A 22,338-nucleotide genomic window follows, 5' to 3' on the forward strand; every position below is an offset into this window, starting at 1 on the left:
CAATTAAGTCTCATTTGTTATAAATACAGTTGTTAGTTCACATTTTTGTTACTTTAGCTAGCTGAAATATATATATATAAAATGTATTTTAATTCAGAAAGTGGTTTAAACATTTCTCAGTTTCATTTAGTTGAACTTGATGTACTAAAATAAAAAAATTATATATGTTTAATACAGTTTAACAACTGATAAAACATTTACAAAGTCTATTAAATGTTGAAGTATTGTTCTTTTTGCTTAGTTAACTGTAAACAGATGAAACCACGATAGTGAAGTGTTATCAATGTGTTTCTTGAATGTATGCTTGCTAATCTCTTAACTGACAAAACTGATTAAAGCTTGGCGTGTCCAGGTTAATTCAATCAAATCACTTTATTGCAATTTTTTATATCTTTTGTGTGTGTGTGTGTCTCACAAACACAATGGTTTCAGAGTTGGAGTGGCGTCTCCAAACAACAGCAGATGCAGAGACGGAATCAAACAGAAGTAAATAAAGCAAACAGACATTTTATGCAACACTGAATCTTTTCTTTGTACAACTGACAATACAATAAAATAATATCCTTCAACGAAACAAACCTGTTAAATGACAAGACCATTTTTACTTTCAATGAAGTATTTGTTCAATAAAAAATAGTTTATATACATTTGCGCAAGGGATGATGCTAGTGTTCATCCCCTGTACTTCAAGAATACAGTATTTGGCACAAAAGCTGCACCCATCAACTCTCGTTCACCTTCACTAATGAAACAGGCAGCGTCTCAAGACCCGCCCCCGATTATGATGTCACTGTGAGGTCATCATGGTACGCTAACAGGGAGCCCTTTGATCATGACGTGTGACGGGATGACACTTTGAAAAGATTCACAACAACATTTAAATTCAACTGTGGACTGATCAGTCATTAATAATTTCACAACAACTTAAGACAGTTGAAAATTTGTTTTATAACACACAGTGATAATGGACAGCATGAACACTTCCTATGAGCCTGAGAGTGTCTGAAGATAGGAAGATAGTCCATTTAAATCTGAAATAAGATGCAACTGAAACTGAATATACTAAAAATCTAAACCTAATGGGTGAAACCACACTAGATACACTAACCACCTCCAATTACATGTTCTGGCTCTCAACAGCATTTATTGGCAACATATTGTTTTCAAATCAAAAATAACTTTGACTGTCCCTCTTGATTATTATTATAAAAAATTAAAAGTAGTTCCAGATGAAAAATCATGACTTCTACTGTATATAATTATAAATTATATTATTATTTCTTTATAAATATGAGCTTTACATTTCTGTTTTTAAGACCTTTGGAACTTTAAAGTACACTATTTGCTTTAAAAAATAATATATTTAATATTTCCTTTTTTAAATAAAATAAAACACTACGTCTTAATCTACTGAAGCATCATATGAATGCAGACACTTCTAGTTATGTAATTTTTAGTCATGATTTTTGTCTTTTAATTCAGTCAGTATTTTGAAAGAAAACATTTAGTTGACAATAAATATCAAACCAATATTCAAATGTGTAAATGTGAAAACATTAATATATATAGCTTTTGTGTGAGTATTAATTCTTTATACTTTATACATTTATATATAAATAAAAGCTTTAAATTTCTGATTTTAAGTTATCTGGAACATTTAAGTAAACTACTGTAACTGCTCTATTTGCTTTTTAAAACAATTTCTTAAAATGAAATGAAAGAGGGACGAATTAAAACAATGTTCTATGGTAATCAACATCATGCTCCAAATACTGTTGATAAAATTGTGACCCTGGAACCAGTCTTAAGTGTCAATTTGTCAAAATTGAGATTTAAACATCACCTAAGCTGTCCATTGATGTATGGTTTGTTAGGATCAGACAATATTTGGCTGAAATTGAACTATATGAAAATCTGGAATCTGAGGGTGCAATATACAATATATTTTTATATTTTTATATTTATTGCTACAAATCAAGCCCAGCAACTTAAGACTGCTTTTGTGCTCCAGGGTCACAATTCATTTTGAAGCTGGACTGATCTTTTAAGCACATCATCACTAAACATCCAACAATAAACAGTAACCAAATGAACCAACAACCACCAGGATAACTAATAATCATCATCATGTTAATCTTACAATGGACCTTCGGAATGAGACAGTCACATGGTCACATCGTTCAGTCACTCTGGACTCAATCTCATCATCAGTGTTGGCTAGTGAATGAGGAGTGTTTTATAACCGAGATTAAAGCGATAGTTCACCTTCAGTTGCTGGTCCACATTGACTTTTTTTTCTCCATACTATGGAAGTAAATGGGGACCAGTAACTGAAGGTGAAATATCCCTTTAAGGCCTGAACCTGAATATTCTCTCTAAACTCTACATATTCATATTAACAACTGCAAAATAATCCAGATAAATTCATAGTCAAAACATCTAAGCTTAAAAAGGGATTTTCCACGATTGCATTTTGTACTTTAAATTACCTACAGTATAAACCCTGTGTGTGAGAATGCAATATAATGATTAGTTATGAAGTAGGAAAATGCGGGAGCTTTTTTAAACACCGCAAGACAGGAAGAGAGAGGATGAGCAGGGTGGAGGACAGGAAGAGATTCATTATTTTCTGCCCTGCACTTCCATGATTAGTTCTAGAATGTTCTATGGCTTTATCTCAGTCGGCTCTAAACCCCAAATCAGACCAAATGTCCTCCACTGGCATTTGTTCATTGTGCGTTACAGGTTACCTTTGTTCAATCAATACAGAGGCGCGATGGACCAGAATGTAAAACGGAAATTCATAACATTTTGCACTACAGGATGTCAAACCTACAGCGAACTCTGAACATTACTCGATAAAATGACATTACATGACCATAAGGGGTACATTTGTGTTTTCTACCAGTCAAACATTTGGACACACCTTCTTATTCTTTATTATGACTTTGAAAAATATATATATTAAAAAATATATTAGTAATTAATAAAATACATCAATTTATTAGATAAAAATATAAAAACAGTAATATTTTGAAATATTATTGCAATTTAAAATAACTTATTTCTATTTGAATATGTTTAAAAATTTAATGTATTCCTTTTAATGACCAAGCTATTTTTTCAGCAGCCATTACTCCAGTCTTCATCCTGATGAGGTAAAGTAGGCACAATTTAAATTTCAAAACTACTTCAATAATTTAATCACAAATTAGCAGGTACTTAATATCTTGAACAAAGTGCATCCAAGCACCTGACTGGTAGTGTCATTAAGAGTTTTATTTGTTGTACTTTTCTTGACAAGAACTTTAGGTAACATGATTATACTGCTATTAAAAAAACAAAAAACATAATTTCTCCTAAAACACAAACAAACAAGTTCTTTGATACTTGTTATTTCATGTAAAAATTATGTAACAGCGTCAATGGAGTTCAATAATGTGTGCGGATCTCTGGATTTACCACTAGAGGGCGATAAGAGCATCCACCATAATCTGCATACTGCAGCACTCATAGCAATAAACTGGCAAAAATGGGTCAAAAAGAGGCAGTATTAATCATGCATATACTGTAGTATATCATAAAGGAAATCTTAATGCATTTATAAAATCAGTTGTATGTTTTTATGCATGACTGTAACCAAAGTTGCAATTCATTACAATGTACATTTAATTTCAGTTGTATCTTTAAAAAGCATAATACCTTAATCATAACCCAGTTTCATGTGTTAAATCATAATGTATACCAGCGGTTAAATTGAAATATTTAATCAAACGATTTTTTTTTTTTTTTTAGAAAAAATCTCTGATATTATCCGCTACAAACATTGTCTGATTTAGATGAATATGATGATTTTCAAATCTCAATATAAACTGATACCTACTGATTTTAACTTTATAATGCATCAAGAATGCTTTATATATTAGAGATACAGGCTTCAAAAGTGCTTCCAAAACTACTGCTCTACCCTTGTGACCAAATTAAAGAAAAAACAAAAAAGGGAGGGAAACGGATAGAATCAGGAAGGATGAGAGAACAGGAAAGAGGAAAAATCAAAACCCTGCGAGCTGCTGAATGTGCACCGCATGCCTTTAACCGCACAATGCTGTCTGGAGCACTTCACAACAAAAATGACAGCTGCCATCTTACAAGGGCATCGTGAAATCATCTGCCTTTGTGATGCGTGCCAGAATTCTTTGAGTCATTATGATGTCATTACATTTAGAACCCTCGGTGCAGAACCTAACAGAACTCTCGTGGTGTCATGCTGGTGTTCTAGAACACCCACTGTGAAGATTAATTTCTCAAGAGCTCCTTTACGACAATGAATAAAGAGTAAAAGGCCAAATGGCAACTTAATATAAACATTTAATAAATTTCTACTAAGCTTGTCTGCGAGCCAGTGCAATTCGGCTGTGTCCAAATGTAACCCGGTAAAAATTACGTGTGCAAATAACAAATGACACCAACAGCTATGTTTAATAAAAACATTTTTTTTTAATGCCTTGTGTGACAGATTTTTTAGAAATCTAAACTAGTTCTTTTTCCAGTCTAAATGGCTTCAGCCAAACATCTGTTTAAAACTCATCATCGTGTTTGATTATAAACGCACCTTTGGCGCTGGTTTTTGGCCTACAAAAGGTGAGCTTTTGAAGCTCATCAGCAATACGGGTCTATGGTAAAAGATTACAACAGCGATTTACAGCTGAGCACATTTGTAAAAAAATAATACTTAAAAATGATGTAACACCTAAAATGTACAGACCGTTACGTGAAGTAGGAATGTTAACTGTCATGTGTAAAATGTAAAAATTATGCTAATACATTCATCACTAAGCACATTGTAACATAAACACACTTGCTCTTTTGCTTATAAACACGCATCATCAAGATTCACGTTATTACAGTATGTGTCTGGATATACAGTGTTTCTGAGAAATATATTCTTTGCTATTATTGGCTATTTATATCAAAATTATTGATTATTACACACCAGTCCTTGGAGTCTGAGGAAAGGCTTGAGTCGTTCTGATACAGAAAGTGCCGGAATAATGACGGCCCACAGTGGGCTGATCCGTCACAGTTTTTACAATCTTGCACACTGAATCGCATTCGGTGCTGGCCAATTCCAATTAATTGTCCGATTACAAATGCGTAATGTACAAAGGTACTTCTGTTTTGGCAACATGACATTTGCTTCTGTCAACAATATTGTCAAAATATTCAACTCATGTTGAATTTTAACAAAATCAATAAGGGGGAAAATGTGGCGTGCCTCAGGGCTCACTACTGGGTCCTTTTTGGTTTCTAAAGTAGCTCAGTCCCACTGACACTCAGTTTTTCTCCTGCTTCAGAGTCCAAATAAAACCCTTTTGGCATTTGGATCTGTGATTCCACATGTCTGTTAATGTTATGTGTGCATGTGTATAGACACAGACCTCTCCGAGCATTCACGCTTAGTCCCATATATTTACGAAAATAGAAGATACAGTCCTCTACTGGACTAAGATCAGTCTTTATCTTCTTGTGTCAGATATTGCAAATAAATTACTCTCCAGAAATCATTAAAAACAGTGGGAGAACAAAGGGATTTAAAAAAAAAAAAAGAGAAGAGAAGTGAAAAGATGCTGGAAGAGAACTCTATGCTGATAAAGTGCATTCGTTTAGTCGTTTGTTTGTGTTTTACCCTTGTTACCGGGGCGATTGTCGATAGAGGTGGAGCGTCGTCAGGGAAACAGGGCTGCTGATCTGTGCTCTATGGGCGGAATCTTGGAGGGCCGGAAGAGATGCTGCATTCCTCTGACCTTTGACCTTGAGGGCAAAGGAGTCACGGAAGAGGTGGAGGCCGCAGACTTTTACATTTCATCTCATCCAAGTTCTTCCAGTATTTGTAGTTCTCTGCCAAATGCTCCATCAGACCTGGCAAACTGGCAAAGGCTGAAAGACAGAGAGAAAGAGAGAGAGGGGGAGAATTAGCTCTAGTACGTTAACAAAAGTTAATAACCTGATAACTAATAATAAAATAATTTAAAATAATAAATGTAAATGTTTAAATTAATAATTTATATTTTAGTCTATGAAAGTTTATCTCTATTAAAGTATATATATATATATTTTTTTTATAAACAATGATATAAATTCCCAATAAAGTATAAATATCTAAAACAATTTTATAAATTTTTTTATAGAATTGTTTATCAATCAGTAAATAATGTAACATTGAGCAAGTGTTGATAATGCTAATGTTTTTTTTTCTCCTCATCTCACCATCTGTTCGTTTGCACTGGTTTCTGGCAGATGTACTACAGACGGGAGAGTGTGTGTGTTGTGGTTCGCATGAGGTAAATATGGCAATTTGAATATTCACACATATGCACACACGCTCAGATTTCTGGTACATCTTCTTGATGTTTTCAGTGCTCCTTGCTGCTATCTGTCAAACACACACACAGTTACACACGCAGCTCCTCTATGATAAACTGACCTGATCGTGACCTTGGGAACTAAATCTGCGGAGAGCTCAAGAGATTCTGCATCACTGCATCCTGACCTCAGACTACGGAAATCAAAGACACACACACACAGATGCACATTCTTTCTCTCTCTCACATATACACACATACTCACCCCCTGCCCCTCTCCACCATTTTTAAAGTTTCCGTGACATCACGGCTGTTGTGTGTTGACAGTAAGCAGGTTTATTCTCTGGGGTTCGGCTCAGTGGGAAACACAGAACCTAAAGTTTCCAAAGTTCGCTACAATCAGCTCAGCCTCTGGATAACATTATCACAACCTCTCAGCAACCAACTAAAAACTCAAACCCTCCGGTCCAACATCTTCTGCTGCTAATGGACCATTTCATCTCTATTAGGAGAGTCAAAAGATGCCTGGGAAAGTATTCTCTCTCTCAAACACAGACACGCATACAAAAACACTTCCTCATGACTGTGTATCAGAAGGCTCATGTTCAATTTCTGTTTTTGGTGTTTTTTCTGGATTTGTTGTACAGCTGAGTGAAATATTTCATATATATGTCGAATTCACAACGATTTTGTTGGCAATATAAAAAATCATCATAAATATTGCAGAAATCTTAAGGCAAGATCTAAAAAAACAGTTCAAAATGATTTCTGGCAACATGACAGTAATGTATGATTTGAAAATAGACCTTGTCTGAATTTTGAGCATGCATGTTTTTTAATTCAGCTGTCTGTGAGGAAGACTTATTTTATTTGTAATAAATAAGAACTGAAATAAAATATTTTTGGCTAGTTGCCAAGGAAACATGTCTTATTCGGTTTTACTTGAAGTATTAAAATAACTATAACTTAAATAAAATAACTATATTCACATACTTAAAGGGATACTCCACCCCAAAATGAAAACTGTCATTAATCACTTACCCCCATGTCATTCAAAACCCGTAAAAGCATCATTTGTACGCAGACAGCATACACTCTTCTGGTTCAACCGTGATACAGATGCGCTGTTTTCTTTCAATTCAAAGCATACATATACGTAGAAAATACATCCTTGTGGCCAAGTCTATGGGACAGTCACAAGCCTCCCGGTTTTCATCAAAAATCCCTTAAATTGTGTTCCGAAGACAAACAAAGCTTTAACAGGTTTGGAACGACATGGGGCTAAGTGATTAATGACAAAATGTTCATTTTGGGGTAGAGTATGCCTTTAAATAAGAAACAACAAACATAACAAAATTATTAAAACTTTAAATTGAATTTAAAATTGAATTGAATTTAAATTGAAATTAAATTTAAATGAAAGCTAAAAATAGTAGAGTAAAAATATTCAATATTAAAAGTATTATTAATATAAAAATTCAAAATATTAAGAAAAACCATAATAGAAATGACATTAAATGACACTGCTATGAGGATGAAAGAAAATGTCAAAAAAAGAAAAATAATTATAAAAAAAAATATCAAATTACTAAAAAAAAAAAAAAATTACTAAAACTTTAAAATGTAAATGAAAGCCGAAAATAGAATAAAAATATTCAATAATAAAATTATTATTAATATTAAAATTCTAAATATTAAGAAAAACCAAACAATCTCAGTGACATTAAATAACACTGCTATGAGGATGAAATCAAATGTCAAAAATAAATAAATAATACTTATCAAAAATATCAAAACTTTGTCAAAAAGGCAGCAAAAATTGAGGTATAATTTTTGTATGGGGCAACCTTGATTTTTAGAAATCACTAATGTATTGCATGTGTGTATATTTACCATCCCAGGCATCAAACATGTCCATGATGAAATAGTCGATAAATGAGATCTGGGATTTAGGAACGCTGCAGGTATTCCGGTCAAACACTGGCATGACAACCGGCAAACCTTGTCTTTTCTCCTCGTCAGTCTAGGGAAAGAGAGAGATTGCAAATAAAGAAAATAAATGACCGTAAAGTGGAGATATGTTACTTTAAAACATGTATAGCATTCTAATATCAACACTAGTGACTGACCAATTTCTTCAACCATTATTTGTCCATTTTGAGATTAACAGCATCGCTCAAGAACCATGGCAACTAAACTGGCTTTTTCAATAGATAATGCATGCAATAAATAATTTCTGTTTCAAAGATTTTTAAGTGAATTTTATTTAAATATTAAGGTATTAAAAACTAACATTAAAAGTAACCATTTTATATATTAATAAATTATTATAATTTCACCACATGTATTTTAAATTTAAACAGCCGTTGACTATTCATTTTTTGTATACATGTACAATTTTTTCATCAAAATACACGTATTAAAAATACAACCTCAAAATAAAATGATCTCTCAAAATTTCTCGTGGTCCAATCAAATCTCAACAGATAATCGGGATCATCAAGTACTACAAACTATATTACAGAAATACAATGTCACTTGGAAATACAATATCTTAAAAAAGTTAAATGACAATACAAATTTGAAAGACACTAACATTTTATTTTAAGGACCAGTAGCTTATTAGCATGCATTTTACTAGCATATTGGTTGTTAAATAGCACTTATTAGGCACATATTAATGGCTTATTCTGCGTGACAATATCCTAGATCCCTTAACCTGACCCAGTGCCCAAATATAACCTAACTATTAATAAGCAGCACATCAGGAGTTTATTGACGGAAAATAGTTCCCTAATCTAAAGTGCTACCAAAGCATGTGCAAAAGGGAACATGGGTTTTTACCTGAGCAAAGTACTCCTCTGAAATGCGACCAGCCCATTCGATGCAGAGCTCCAGAGGCCTGCAGGGATTGGCCACATCGGCACATTTAATTAGCATCCGTTTAATTAACAGACGATTCTCAGGAGAGTTGCGAATACTGGCTGGACCCTCACAATCACTGCCTTCACTCTGTAACACATGCAGATCGGCACTGGTTAGACTGTGCTCATACAGTACAGAAACACAGTAATGCGTGTCTTACATTGGAGCTCGTCTCCTCAATGGCACTCATGGGTTTGTTGATGCTGTTTACGAACTTATTGACGTGTTCGAAGTGTCGCGTCATTTCTGTCGCCAACACCATGTCTATTATGGCCTGCCTTAGGGTCCGAAACTGAGTCCTGAATATTGAGAAGTTGAAAGAGTTTAGTACTGGATTAGTGGGAGTCATATGAAATAATTGATTAAGTTGACACTGATACCTTTCCATGTTTTTGAAGATGTTGCATTTGCTGTCTCGTACAGTAAGCTGGAACGCTAGAGCGGCGTGGTGACTCTCCAGGACGGCCGTGTCGTTGTACAGAATGGCCAGCTCACTCCCTGCATTGCACAGGAATGAATTGGTGCGACCCGGGTGATCAACGTCATGGACGGTTGCTGCCAAAAGTGCTGCTACTTCATCCAACTGGTCAAGACTGCCCTGCAAACACAGCACAAATACCGTAGGTAAGGAGGTACTTTAGTAACCCAAAATTGTTTAGGTCAGCTCAATATTAGTGACTAACAGATTTATCTGCAAATAATTGGCCATTTTGAGATTAACAGTGTCTGTCAATAACAGTGGCAACTTTATTGGTTTTATCAATATATAATGCACGATTTGTGTTTCAAATATTCTGAATGTTCAAACAGTGGATTTAAAAAAAAAAATTATTACAATTAAATATTACTAATTAAAGTTTTTTTTTTGTCTTTTCAGTGTTTTTATTATATTTAAGATATTTTTTTCAAAAGTTTGTTTGCATCATCTTTTAAAAATGAACAAATGTACAACAAAAACCTAAATATTTAATAGTAGTATCATAATATGCATAAATAATTCCCTAAAATATTTTAACGCCATTTTTAAAAATCAGTATTAAGATTTTACTATTAAATATAATACATTCATATTTTAATGTTAAATAAATTAATATGTTCAATGTTAAATATTAATATTAAAATATAATTTAAATTTCAGAACTTTATGCATTTTGAATTTGAATAATTATTGAATATATATGTAATTTACAGAATTATGTTATGAATTATACATTTATGTATAATGAAAAATGTTGAAAATAATTCATTTTAATTAAATTAAAATGAAATTGTATATTAATTCAATATTTAATTTAATTTAATAAAATATAAATTAATTTAGAAACTTATAACAATGTAAAAATACTCTTGAATAAATGATTGAGAGTTGAATGGTGAATGAAATAAGTCTCAAATCATCCGCTAAAGCACTTGGTTGTTCTAAAAGGCTCTCCTTACCTAAGGCCAATGTTTTCATTTTTGGATGAAAGTATAAATTGAGATATTTCCATTTCTGTATTCTGATTGGTTGTCAGGGTTACCTTGACTCTGTCCTTGCGCAGGAAGTAGGCTGTGGCGTGCAGGACGTCTGCGGCGTGTGTTGAGTTGTGGTAAGAGTTGGATGCGTGGTAATTAGCCTCGATCACCTGCAGCCACGAGCGCAACGTGGCCTCTGTGCAGTTCAGGAACTCACACATGCCAAAAGCAGAGAAGATCTTCAGCCCCAGGTATGAGAGTGGCCTACACACACACACACACACACACACACACACTATAGCACTAAGAACTTTTCCCATTACAATAAGTTTCACAAAAATGTCTCTCTTTCTGGTACCTCTTGTGAGTAGCTGCTTCCAGCTCCAGGATATTGAATTCCCAGCGTTCCTCCTCATTAAGCAGCTCTGCGATGGAGGACGGGATGTCGTTTAACGGGACAGGCACTGCCAGTTGACTCTGACTCATATCTGAAGTTCAAACAGGTGATGGCCAAACATTCAGTGTCAAGATAGAACATGGAAGAAAGGCAAAAAAACATTTCAGATACTTTAAACTAGTGTCAATTATATACATATTTATTATAGGTTTTAATAATATTTTGAATTAGCTTCAATTTGTATATTTTTAGTTATTTTAATTGTGCTTTAATTCCTATATTTCAGTATTTATTAGTAATTTTTAAATTTATTTTGTCATTTATTAATCATTTTTATAATTATAATTTTAAATTTTAAAGTTTAATTTATTGTATTTGTTTTAGTTTTATCTATTGTAATTTTTTTTATTTACTTTTGTCATTTATTAATCTGTCTTTTATATATTATTGAGGTTTCATGTATTTTTTATTTCAGTTCTAGATTCTTCAGTTTCATTTCAGATTTAAATTTTAGTAATTTTTTTAGTCATTTTGTTATGTTTTTTTGTTATTTATTAGTTTTTTTTATATTAAACTAAAACTGAAATAAAAATAAATTAAACCCAAATTTAATATATAAACAAGACAGATTAATAAATGAACAAAAAGTACATACTTTTTAATGAAAACAACTAAAACTGAAATAAAAATAAATGAAACCCACATTTTTGTTGTTTTCATAAAAAAATATGTACTTTGGTTCATTTATTTGTTTTTCTTTTTAAATATTATTATTATTAGTTTTTTTTATAATGTTATAGTTTATTTCACAATTATTAATAATTACTTAATCATTTTAGTGCTTTAATTTAATTTAATTTTATTTCTAACATTTCTAATTCTCATCTAGTTTTTCAATAATATAATGTATTTCAGCTATATTTATAATAATGGTAATTTTATTTACAGACAATAACACTGCTTTAAATAGCTTTGATTGCAATTTTCGCTGTTAGACATTTTCTTGTCATTATGCCCATAATTAAGTTATAAGTAATTAGTGCCTTTTATATTTTAAATTATATCCTTTAATACTAAATAATACAACATATAACCAAGAAGGTAAACAGGCTGAAATAGTTTATTCAGAGTTAGTTTACAACATTTCATCCAATCTGTATTATATGGATAATTATTTTCAGGGCTAGAACTTACTGTGTAATGCACTTTTGGAGAAGACATACTCATTCCCAGAGAGCCTTCTGAGTCCATCCTGAAATGAAGAAAAATATACATCAATATATCTGCCAGAAATGAAAGAGAAAAAGGCTCGACAACATAATCATAACAACAGATGTAAGCACAGCATTACCACGCTACCCATAACTCACTCGCGCCTGCATGCTCTTATGAGAAAAGCCATTTATCAGGCCTGGAGGATATTAAACCCACAGAGAACAGATCCAGATTCGAAGAGACTCATCCAGTACTTAAAACAAACTCTGTCTGAGATGTTGCAGATGTAGGTTAACAGTACATGCATAAATATGACACACACACACACACATCCCGTCTGTAATGATCACAGGCCACAGCTGGACCATCTCAACTCAGATATTTTACTGTGTAATTGACCCCTGACCTCTCTCTCAGAAGGTCTCCCACCACAAAGGGCATTTGAACTCTTGAGATTTGTGCATCGCATCCGCTTGCCCTTTATTTAACAGCAAAAAATGACATTATGAAAGGAAGAGGCTTGAATCTGGCTTACAGTATTTAGCATTTTAATGTTTCAAAACTACACCGCCGTTCATATGTTTAATTTGGTAAGATTTTTTTTTGTCTGCTTACCAAGTTTGCATTTATATGATCAAAAATACAGTAAAACAGCTACGGAATATTGTGAAATATTTTTTAAATAACTGTTTTTCTACTTAAATATACTTTAAAATGTCATTTATTGTTGTGATGCAAAGCTGAATTTTAAGCATCATTACTCCAGTTTTCAGTGTCACGTGATTATTTTAGAATTTTTTCTTATATGCTGATTTGATGCACAAGAACCATTTCTCATTATCAATGTTTAAATGAGTTGCGCTGCTTAATATTTTTGTGGAAACCCGTGATAATTCCTTTTTTCAGGATTCTTTGGTGAATCAAAAGTTCAAAACAACAGCATTTCTTTAACAGCACATTTGTTGTAAATGTCTTTACTTTCCTGTTTGATCAATTTAATGCATCCTTGTGGACTAAAAGTATTAATTTATTTAATTGCATAATATATCCATGTGTGTAAACAAGAATAAAAATTGTGCTTACAGTAATAGCATCACACGTATTGCAATTTAACAGTAAATCAGTTTTGAAAGTATAAACAGAAGTTTTTTTAAATAATTTTTTTTTTTTACATCATTGTCAATTAATAGTTCATAGAACATACCTGCTAAATAATAAAATAATTAGCAAAATGCAGTTTAAAATGCATTTTTTTCCCAGAATTGAGATTCCCTGATATTCCCAAGTTTTTCAGCACGGTGGGAACCCTGCCAACTTAATCTCTTCAGTCAGGTCCACAGCCAAGAAGTAAACCCTTTTAAAACTTTTTGATACCATTTGTATCCAGTTATATCAGGAAGCTGATAATTTGAGCTGCACTGTTCAGCAACCACTGAATCGCTGCGCATTGGCAAACTGCTCACCAAAAGTCACTGTGACTCTCAAATGAATGACTTCTGTTCGGTGTGTCCCTGCAAACCTCTGTCCGAGATGCCAGACAGCAAGAGCGCTGTGTAAACAAGCGCGGCACTGTCTTCACAGACTGCTGGCTAACTGTGAAAAAGCCTGTGCCAGGCAGCAGGGAGCTCAATGTATCTGTGCAATGAAACATGCAGTCAAACACTGCATATAAAGACCTGTTTTCTGGCAGAGCACGTCTGAACTTCTCCCGTAATGATGATTCTCTGCTGAAAAAATCTGGTATAGGGTTTGTCTGTGTACAGGAAATCAGTTTCCCATCTGTTTATATTGTTTTTGACTTCATGTGTTTGAAGACTATTTTAAGGCTATCGCATCGTGTGGGTGAAAAATTACTTGTAGTCCTTTGTGTCATTTACTTCCTAACAGGAGTCATATGAAAGATTTTATTTCTCTTTTGAAATACAAATATAAAATAAAACAAATATATAATATTTGTAAATAAATAAATAAATAGATTAGGAATAAAAAAAAAATGACATAAAAAATTCAAACGACAAAATAAAATAGAGGGCTGGTAATACTGTAAATGTAATATGAATAGGATTAGGGTTAAAATAAATAAAATAAAGTGATATTATCAAAAAATAAATAAAACACATAATAATAAAATAGAAACCAAAAATATAGTGTTAATAATAAGATTAAATGTATTGAATTATGGTATAAAATTAAATGAACACTTTTAAGAATAAAAGGTGAATGGTTGACTTACACTCATAAGCCCCCCCACCAGGTCATTGGTGTGAGGATCGTCCTCTTTTGAGGCCAGTTGGGGTGAGTAGAGTTCAGTGGTCCGCAGAATCTCCAGAACACGATCCAGAGCTTCAGCTACTGTCACAGGACTGCTCTCCTGCGCTGCATTAATGATATTTATCACCTACAAAGACAAAGAAATACACACAGAACAAAAACAGAGGGTGAGAGAAAACAAATCACTACTCAGGTTTACATCCATAAATATTTCCCTTTCTACAGTTCAGTAAATTCCCCTTCCAGTCATTCAAGCTCAAAAAGAACTTCCGGTAGGATGTGGCCGTTTCACAGCTTTTTGTTTACTATGGTTTCTGATGTACTGCCAGAGATTGTCTTACTATTGGGAGATGAGAGGGTCTGTACTGTATTACCTCCTACTGGAGAAATCATAACGGTCAACTTGGTTACACGCGCCTTAAAAACCAATCACATTACAGCCTTGAGTTGTGCGACACTCAATAGCCGTTTACGGATACCATAGGAATGAATGAGAAGTGCTGTAACCTGGATCCAACCAGAAGCTTTAGCTTTAGCAGTTACGCTTTTTTGACTAAATGTTGGCTTTGGTACTGATTTTTTAAAGCTGATTCTGTATTGAATCAGGTGGTTATAATTAGTGATAGACCGATATTGCTTTTTTATTACCGATACCAATTATTTGCATGTTTATGTCCCCGATAACCGATATGCAGAACCAATATTTATTAACTGTTATAAAGTAAAAAAACATAAAAATGTAAAAGAACATACTTCACTTTGGTTTTTCCTCTTTTCAGTCATATTTTTTAGTGTTAATAAGTGTTGAAAATTATTCTTTCATGTTAAATTTAATCTTTATATTACAACAATAAAAAAACATTAATCATACAAAGCATCAACAGCAAAAACACTAATATCAACAAACTAGCAAAATTAGGTAAATAAATGGAGAATGTCTAAAATTTTCAAATGGAGAAAATAAATAAGGGACAGGAGTCATATCAACTTCATTTTAAACTACCATTTTAATAGGTTTATAAGCTGTTTAATAGCTACAGAGTCACTGAATTAATTCACTGAATAATATTCTCTGGAATATCGGAATATAACAAACAAAACATCGTATTTTATTGCATTTCTCAACTGGAATGTTATCAAAATAATTAATAATGTTTTGTCCTTCTAGATTATGAAATGCCTGCTGACAGCGTGGTTTACACAGATTTATCTATTAGGGCTGTAGCTATCGAATATTTTAGTAATCGAGTAATCGGATAAAATGTGTTTTTGCTTAATTAAAGTGCAATATTAATTATGCAAGAGAAAATAAGACTCCTGGGTATCTTAAAATGAACAACTAAGTTTCCTAAAATGAATTAAAATGAAAATAAATTTTTTAAAATGCATAGAATGCAATGCATACATCAAAAATAAACATTTAATTATTACCCATTGTTTCTCTGTCTGTACTTGTACTGTGAACAAAGACAATGAAGTTGACAGATGAATTAAGTGCATTAAAGTGCCATTCAGTTGGGGTTTTAAATAAAGCATTTTCTGAGATGCACATTAAACATTAAACACATAAAACATTAATTTAATGTATCTTTTAATTATTGAAAATTAACTTAACTTTTTGGCAAACAAATGGGATTTACTATAAAAAATAAAACATGGAAGAAATGTTGTGTGATTAAACCTTAAAAAACTAAATTTGATTTTTTTTAGTAGTAGGCTATGCACATTCTGCTGAACAATACTCTTTAACCTGACTTTTATTCTGACGGGTTTGCATACCTTTACAGTTCTGTGTATGTGATGTGACGCTAGTTTTACTCAAATCAAACGGTCAAATGCTCATGAAGTGACTGTCAGAGCAGTTCTGGAGATGTTGTTCATGTGTTCACGTCCTTATTTAGTGAGACAGCAGACGCTGAAATCACCACGAGCGTCACGCGCGCTTCCGTGTGTTTAATGAATGAAGACGCGCTTCTGCTCCATTCATTAACACAGACACGCAGAACATGCAGTATTCATATTTAAATAGACTGTTCCGGCTTAATATTTACAGATATTAGTCCATATCGTGATTTGATGTAAGTGCAATGACCTATTTTTGATTAATTCATTCAAAATTTGGCAAAGTCCGTGCCATTCCGCTATAAACTGTAAATTCCGTTTTTATGACTGGATTCCACGATTCCCTCCGCGTTTTCTGAATCGCGGAAATCATAGGGCGTGGTATGCCAACTCTATCTTGCAATGGACACACGGCACGCCGTTCTCTTTAGGTTTGCACGCGCCCTCAAATCAAAACACTGCTGACTCCTTGCAGTATGCGATTTGTTTCGGACGCAGCGCTTGTGTCTCCTTCCGCTTTGTGGGTGACGTAAACGCGTTCTGTCACATTAAAAAAATCATTGCGAAAGAACCTGACGTGACATTTAAAATAAATTAAAAGAGGCTTCGAGGCAGAGGAATTTGCCTCGATCATTTTTTGTAATCGAGTTACGCGAGGAATCGTTTCAGCCCTACTATCTATGCAGTTACACAGAACTATACTCCAACTGTGATCACTCGCGGCGATAATAAATCATTAATTTCCATAGAGTTGTATTTATTTAGATGTTTATTAGCAAAATAATGGTTATATAGGAAATGTTGATACAATTTAGGGTGTTTTAAACAAGTAGCCTATATCTTGTTATAAGTTACATGCAGTGGTTGTGCTGGAGTATTTCCTGAGCATCAACTACATCATCCCGCTGAGTGAACAGCAATATGAAAGCATTTTCATGAGACTAGTGATGAAGTAAATTTACAACAGAGAGAAAATTAAATTCAGTGCTTTTTTCAAACATGTGCTCATTCATGGCTGCATATTAATTCAGGCAAAGTTATGTCTTTATTGGGACAGGACTTGATGGATTATTTAACATGACTCCTTGAGTCTACATATCAGGCATTTATGTAATGCATCTAATTTGTGCAAAACTGGTTATGTTAAATTAAGTTTACTAACTACAGCAAATCAAGTACTGTACCTGCACACTGTTGTCTCTTCTCCCCACAGACGCGCTGCAATAGCGATCCAGCGCACAATTCTCAAAACATCCACAAGATAGCGCCATTTATCGGTGAATCCGATATTACAAAACCGATATCCGAATGGTAAAAGTATGGTAAAATGGTAAAATGCTTAAATATCAGTGAAAATATCGGAAATTTATATATTGGTTGATCTCTAGTTATAATGGTTCATACAGGTTTATGTTTTTTTTGTCTTCAGGTGTGTATATAATAACGCAGGTGTACCTTAGTGATTGGAGCCTCAATAGTCATAGAGTGGATTCTGGCCATAGAGGAATATCTGCGGTTCTGTAGACTGGGAGCTGAAAGAGAGAGAGAGAGAGAGAGGAGCTCTTTAAATAGCTCCATCTGCGTCAGAGTGCACTGAGACTGTGGGTGTGCTGATGTCATCAACACTGGCCACCTCACAAAAAGCCCCACTTACACACACACACACACACACACAAACACACTCGCTCCGACTCACATAAAACACAAACACATTATAAACACACACTCAAGTGCACACATTAACACAAATCTCTCTACTGCTCTGTTTCTCTTTATAATTACTTCTGAACTGTTAAAGGGATTCTCTTTCACTCGTTTCCTTGGTGTATTGTGTTGAAACATCCTCTCTTTCTCTTACCATCGCTGCTGTGAGAGCTGATGGATCTGACGTCCACAGACTCTTTCCTCCGGTCCTTGTGACGCAAGGAATTGCATTCTGGATAAGGACAAATAAGTAATGAGTGCTGCAAGTGGGCGCGCACACACACACACACACACACACACACACAACACACACACACAAAAACGTAACTTCATTCATCATCTCCTATCTGAACACAGCCAATCAGCACCATTATTTTCACCTGCATCATCATCATCATCATCATTATGATCATCACAAGCACAGAAGTGATTTCATGCAGCAGACAAAAATGAGCGAGACAAAATCATACACTTTCTTTTCTTTTTTCACTATAATAGAAAATACTAGATGCTCTAATTTGTTAAAATAAATATAATTACATTTATTATTAACTATATTTTACATCTTAAATGGTGATTTATATTAATGTTACACATTTAAATGTTTTAATACATTTAAATGATTTAAAATTTAAATGATAAAAAAAGAATTAAATATATTTACACCAATATAAGTCAATACTTGACACTAATTTCAATATCATTGCAAAAATGCTCATATACAAATTCCTTTATTTAAAAAACTATTTTATATAATATTGAAATACAATAATTAAATTATTCAATATATTAAAATATAAACTGTGCAAATACATATATATATATATATATATATATATATATTCTTTTATTAAATTGTTTAAAATCAACAATTGTATTAGTAAAACTCTTTCATTAATTAATTAGAGGCACTAATATTTTCTTGGATAAATTTACTTTTTACATTTTTTCTGTTTCTTTTACTGTAGTACGAAAGACAGACAAATAAACTGATTTCTATTAATTTTATACATTTAAATTATGTTTAAGAACAACAGTTAACAGTCTCTCTTTTTCATGTTATACTATTTTATTAAGTAGTACAAACAAGGCCAATAGTGCCAATATCTCTTGCCCTGAAAGCAGCACAAATGATGTGAAATAGTAAACACTGTTACTTATTGTGTCATGTCACATATGGACATGCACGCAAATATATTAGCAAGCAAATTATTATGGCTAATTCTAACAATCTGACACCCAAATGTCCCAGGGTGCATTGCAGCCATCTGTCTGTTCTGCACCACGATCTATCTCTATTTTACCCACGACTTCTCAATGCAGCATCGACCTGTGCATTTTCATACACGCTTTTGTGTGCTTCACAGCATGTTACAAAAAACCAAATCTATGAAGAGCCATTATGGGTTACAGTGTGCTAATTAAGCAACAGTAAACAGTAAACAAACCAACTGTTAAGGACAGATGGTCTGATCTTGTACCTGATTGTGAGTGTTCACCACAGCTTTTCTCTTCTTTACTCAACTTATGAACCTGCAAACACAGATTTCTGATCAGCTCTCTCTCTCTTTCTCTCACACACACACACACACAGAGATCTCCAATCGCTTAAGCCGATCTCAGTTTAAACTTTCTGTCAACAACAAAGACAAATGAAATCAGGTGTCAGATGAATATTAGAGGTGATTATGCTTATTGTGGAACACAGCGGGTAAGTTTACAGAGTTTACTGGTCCCAGGCAGTTCACGAAATGTTTTGTTGTTGAAATATTGGACAGATGTCCCTTTCCCGTTTAAGTGGGTGGTTCTTGGAAAGAATTGGCTACAATATGCCACGAATTTGTCACAATACCAACATTTATTTTTATACAGTAATTATCACGTCACGAAATATAATATTTATACTAATAAATGTCACATTTTTCATACTAATTCCCATACCATCACAAAAACTAAAATTCTACTGAATAAATTCCTTTATGTAAAAAAATGGATATACTAATATAAATACATTACGTCTGAAAAATATTTAATGTAATATTAAATTTTAATTACATAAATGCTATTAAATATGAATATAATCTTTATATAAAATACAATATATACAATAAAATTTACAAAGTTTGTGAGCATTTTATTTGAAAGAAATTAATACTTTTATGCAGCAATGACACATAAAAGTAATTAAAAGTGACGATTAAGTAATTAAAAAGAAGAAAAGGTTTCCACAAAAATATCAAGCAAAAATAATAAGTATATTAGAATGATTTCTGATGGATCATGTGATATTGAAGACTGAAGTAATGATGGTGAAAATTCAGCTTTGCATCACAGGCATACATTACATTTTAAAATATATTTTAAAATATACTGATCAAATAAATGCAGGCTTGGCAAGCGGAAGAGACTTACCGACCCAAACCTTTTGAATAGTGTTGTAAATATAAGTACTCATAAATACTTTCACTTTTCAGACACATTTGAGGTCTATTCACACAGTGTGGCTGAAAACCAAGCAACTCTCAGAATGTCTTGTTGCCTGTTGTTTGTTGTGGCTGTTTAGGACAGAGCCTCAGATTAACAGTGAACAGACAGGATTTATCACTTGTCACAGTGTGGGCTCTGTTCCTGATCAGAACCTGGTTTAAGCATTTGTTGAATTCACCTGGGCGGAAATCCTGCCCACTGCAATCCCAATCCATTTAATCCTTTTAACATGATCAGGTTGTGAATGAATGAAACAGGATTTTCAGTCTTAGGTTAGAGATTAAAGAGCGCTGCCAAAAATGAATCTATGCTGTGTGAGGTTTGAGTTTTAGTAGAAAGGAAACGCTTCATGGTACAGACAGAAAGAGAATAGGGTTATTTTGTATACACTTTCACATTCACACATGTGCACAAACACATGAACACACACTCATAAATAGATGACATGTAGATAAGAGGATCCTGAAGGATGGATATCTGAAGACATGTTTCATGTCAAACACACACACTGCCCCACAGAAGAAGGTTCACTGATAATCAGTGTGTTAGTTTTTGTAAAGTGTATTTCATTTTGTTAATTTCTTAATCAGTATTTATAAAATATTGAACAAAAAATATTTGAGAAAAATGGGAAATTTGTTTTCAGACAATGCTATTGTAAAAATATGGGATTGATTTTTATTTATTTTTTTGAAACTCACTAGAGTGCATTTATTTGATACAGTAAAAACATAATATTGTGAAATATTATTACAATTTAAAATAACTGTTTTCTATTTGAATATATTTAAAAATGTAATTTATTCCTGTGAGGCAAAGCTAAAAAGTGTCACATGATCCCTCAGAAATCAATCTAAAATGCTGATTTGCTGCTAATAATAAAGAAACATTTATTATTGTTGTCAATTTTGAAAACAATTGTGCTGCTTAATACTTTTGTGGAAACTTAAATACTTAAAAGTATTTGATGAATAGAAAGTTCCAAAGAACAACATTTATCGGAATACATTTTTATTTTTTATAACATTATGAATGTCTTTAATGTCACTTTTGATCAATTTAATTCACCTTTGATGAATACAATTTTTTTTAATTTCTTATAAACGAAAATTAATAAATTATTATTTTTGAATGGTGTACAGCATATACAGTTTTTCCTTGTTTTAAATAAATGTAAAATTTAAATACATGCTTTAAATAAGAAAAAAAAATCTAATTATATTCTCAGAAAACAAGCCATATTATTTTCACTTCTGAAATAAATGTATCTTGTTTTAAGGATATTTCCGTTGAATAAGTGAAAAAAAAACACTGATCTAGAAAATGTTATTCACATTTTTTTTTATCCACTGTTTTTGAATAGTTGTATATATTTGCACGTTCAAACACAACCACATATATGACTGTTTTATGTCAGTAAAGATTTCATTCTGATCTAATATTACTAATTGAGCATTTTGACAAAGTATGGTAAGTTAGCTTGGCATACTTTGAAACGATATTACGAACATCATGAGTAAAGCAACAGCTATGTCTGTTTCTCACAGCTCCAGCTAATGCTAGGGTTTAGACCTGAGCCTGTGGAGGGTTATTAATAACCCTGACGCCCGCCTGGCTCTCTGATGCTTTAATATAGCTAACATTTCTGCCCACTGCTGCCCCTGTGAGTCTTGCACACTT

General features: G+C 32.9%; 1 protein-coding gene and 1 long non-coding RNA gene across 4 annotated transcripts in view; both read right to left on the reverse strand.

The window, feature by feature from the left end:
* Window positions 1-347: 347 nt before the first annotated feature.
* On the reverse strand, window positions 348-2,991 carry LOC132130478 (uncharacterized). Its single transcript, XR_009428719.1, has 2 exons — window positions 2,438-2,991; window positions 348-1,680 (listed from the first exon to the last, which is right to left on the reverse strand). It is a non-coding gene; the product is annotated as an uncharacterized LOC132130478 (long non-coding RNA).
* A 1,772-nt stretch (window positions 2,992-4,763) lies between these two features.
* Window positions 4,764-22,338, reverse strand: part of LOC132130392 (high affinity cAMP-specific and IBMX-insensitive 3',5'-cyclic phosphodiesterase 8B-like) — a 52,094-nt gene continuing 34,519 nt past the window's right edge. For all 3 annotated transcript variants that reach the window (XM_059542098.1, XM_059542097.1, XM_059542099.1), the window contains exons 11-22: window positions 19,653-19,704; window positions 18,326-18,403; window positions 17,923-17,999; window positions 14,588-14,752; window positions 12,334-12,391; window positions 11,101-11,230; window positions 10,808-11,006; window positions 9,668-9,885; window positions 9,448-9,586; window positions 9,207-9,374; window positions 8,256-8,385; window positions 4,764-5,937 (exon numbers count right to left, since the gene is read on the reverse strand). In XM_059542098.1, coding sequence (XP_059398081.1) covers window positions 5,828-5,937; window positions 8,256-8,385; window positions 9,207-9,374; window positions 9,448-9,586; window positions 9,668-9,885; window positions 10,808-11,006; window positions 11,101-11,230; window positions 12,334-12,391; window positions 14,588-14,752; window positions 17,923-17,999; window positions 18,326-18,403; window positions 19,653-19,704 — 1,524 coding nt within the window. In that variant the 3' untranslated portion in view covers window positions 4,764-5,827. The remainder of the gene's footprint in view (window positions 5,938-8,255; window positions 8,386-9,206; window positions 9,375-9,447; window positions 9,587-9,667; window positions 9,886-10,807; window positions 11,007-11,100; window positions 11,231-12,333; window positions 12,392-14,587; window positions 14,753-17,922; window positions 18,000-18,325; window positions 18,404-19,652; window positions 19,705-22,338) is intronic.

Source organism: Carassius carassius, chromosome 47 (assembly GCF_963082965.1).
Source record: "Carassius carassius chromosome 47, fCarCar2.1, whole genome shotgun sequence".
Lineage (NCBI taxonomy): Eukaryota > Metazoa > Chordata > Actinopteri > Cypriniformes > Cyprinidae > Carassius > Carassius carassius.